Genomic DNA, 1,022 nt, shown 5'->3' with positions numbered 1-1,022 from the left:
CGGGGACGGTACCCGGCGAAGAACACCGCCAGGCAGGCAGTGCACGTTTGTGTCGTGAGTTGATATGGGATGACCAGAGTGGGCAGCGCCGGGTCCACATTTTGGGCAGGATACATTGTCTGTCTGTCGCATGGTCCGGGCAGTCACGAAGTCATCCCTATAGACGTCACTTGCAGACAGGAGTCGTTTAGGCTCAAGTTTGTATTTCCCTATGAACAGCCTCCATTGCGTCACGACCAGGGGACAACACCTTTCATGGAATCTAAAGAAAAAGCGACAGAGCTAACGATGATTGCAGGCGAGGCGAAGTTTGTAATCTCCACGCCGTGCTGCTGCTTCGGAGTTCTCTTATCTTTTACGGCCTGCGCACTCATCTGCGCCAGACTTCAGTTCCACAGTGAAAACCGTGCCCAGACCGGGATTGGGGGGGGGGGGGGGGTTTGGGGGGGGGGGGGGGATAAAAGGGGAAAACAAAGGGGAAAAAAAGGACCGGAGAAGTAAAACACGTACAACCGATGCTGCACTGTGTCTTATGCTCAACTGAGACCCAGGCATAGTTGACAGCCCGCTCGGGATGCGTGGCGAGCAGACCGTTCGAGCCGGTCGTCTTCCCGCCTCGTCCCCAACAACGTCTCTTGGAGGCGAAGGAGCCATCGGTCGAACCAAGCATCAAGAAGCCATCGCTATCCTGTTTGGAAGACCGATTGTTCTGGCGGTAATAAATGCCTTGGAGGCCTGGTGCCCGTCGCCTGTGGCCCCGATTGACGTCTCTGGGGAAGACGACGGCAAACTGCTCCTCCACGGTTTTCCACGGTAGGCGAAGATCATCACGAAAGTATGCAATGAAATCGATCTGCTCTATGGTGTAGGGTACATTGCAGCGGGGCTGGCTGCTTGGGCGGCGTGGTCGGCGCAGTCCGCGTGGGGCCGTTTCGCGAGTTGGAAGGTCTACGGAAAGCCGGTCCGGGCCACAGCTTCTGACAGCCGTCAGGTCTTGTGAGCCATGCCAGCGGTGCAAGGTC

At 57.1% G+C, this 1,022-nt stretch overlaps 2 protein-coding genes across 2 annotated transcripts; one reads left to right on the top strand and one right to left on the bottom strand.

Moving 5' to 3' along the window:
* Window positions 1-230: 230 nt before the first annotated feature.
* CABS01_17202 (uncharacterized protein) lies at window positions 231-1,022 on the bottom strand (the record flags this gene model as incomplete). Its single annotated transcript, XM_060550529.1, has 2 exons — window positions 231-262; window positions 511-1,022. Coding segments are annotated over 2 exons (544 nt in total), but the record flags the coding sequence as incomplete, so codon positions are not given.
* On the top strand, window positions 575-1,000 carry CABS01_17203 (uncharacterized protein; the record flags this gene model as incomplete). The annotated part of the gene is made up of 2 exons (XM_060550530.1): window positions 575-803; window positions 870-1,000. 2 exons carry the CDS (start codon window positions 575-577, stop codon window positions 998-1,000), a joined length of 360 nt encoding a protein of 119 aa, XP_060394703.1.

This window comes from Colletotrichum abscissum (assembly GCF_030869225.1).
Source record: "Colletotrichum abscissum strain IMI 504890 chromosome Unknown Scaffold_461.1, whole genome shotgun sequence".
NCBI lineage: Eukaryota > Fungi > Ascomycota > Sordariomycetes > Glomerellales > Glomerellaceae > Colletotrichum > Colletotrichum abscissum.
This window is presented reverse-complemented; position numbering and strand designations above follow the sequence as displayed.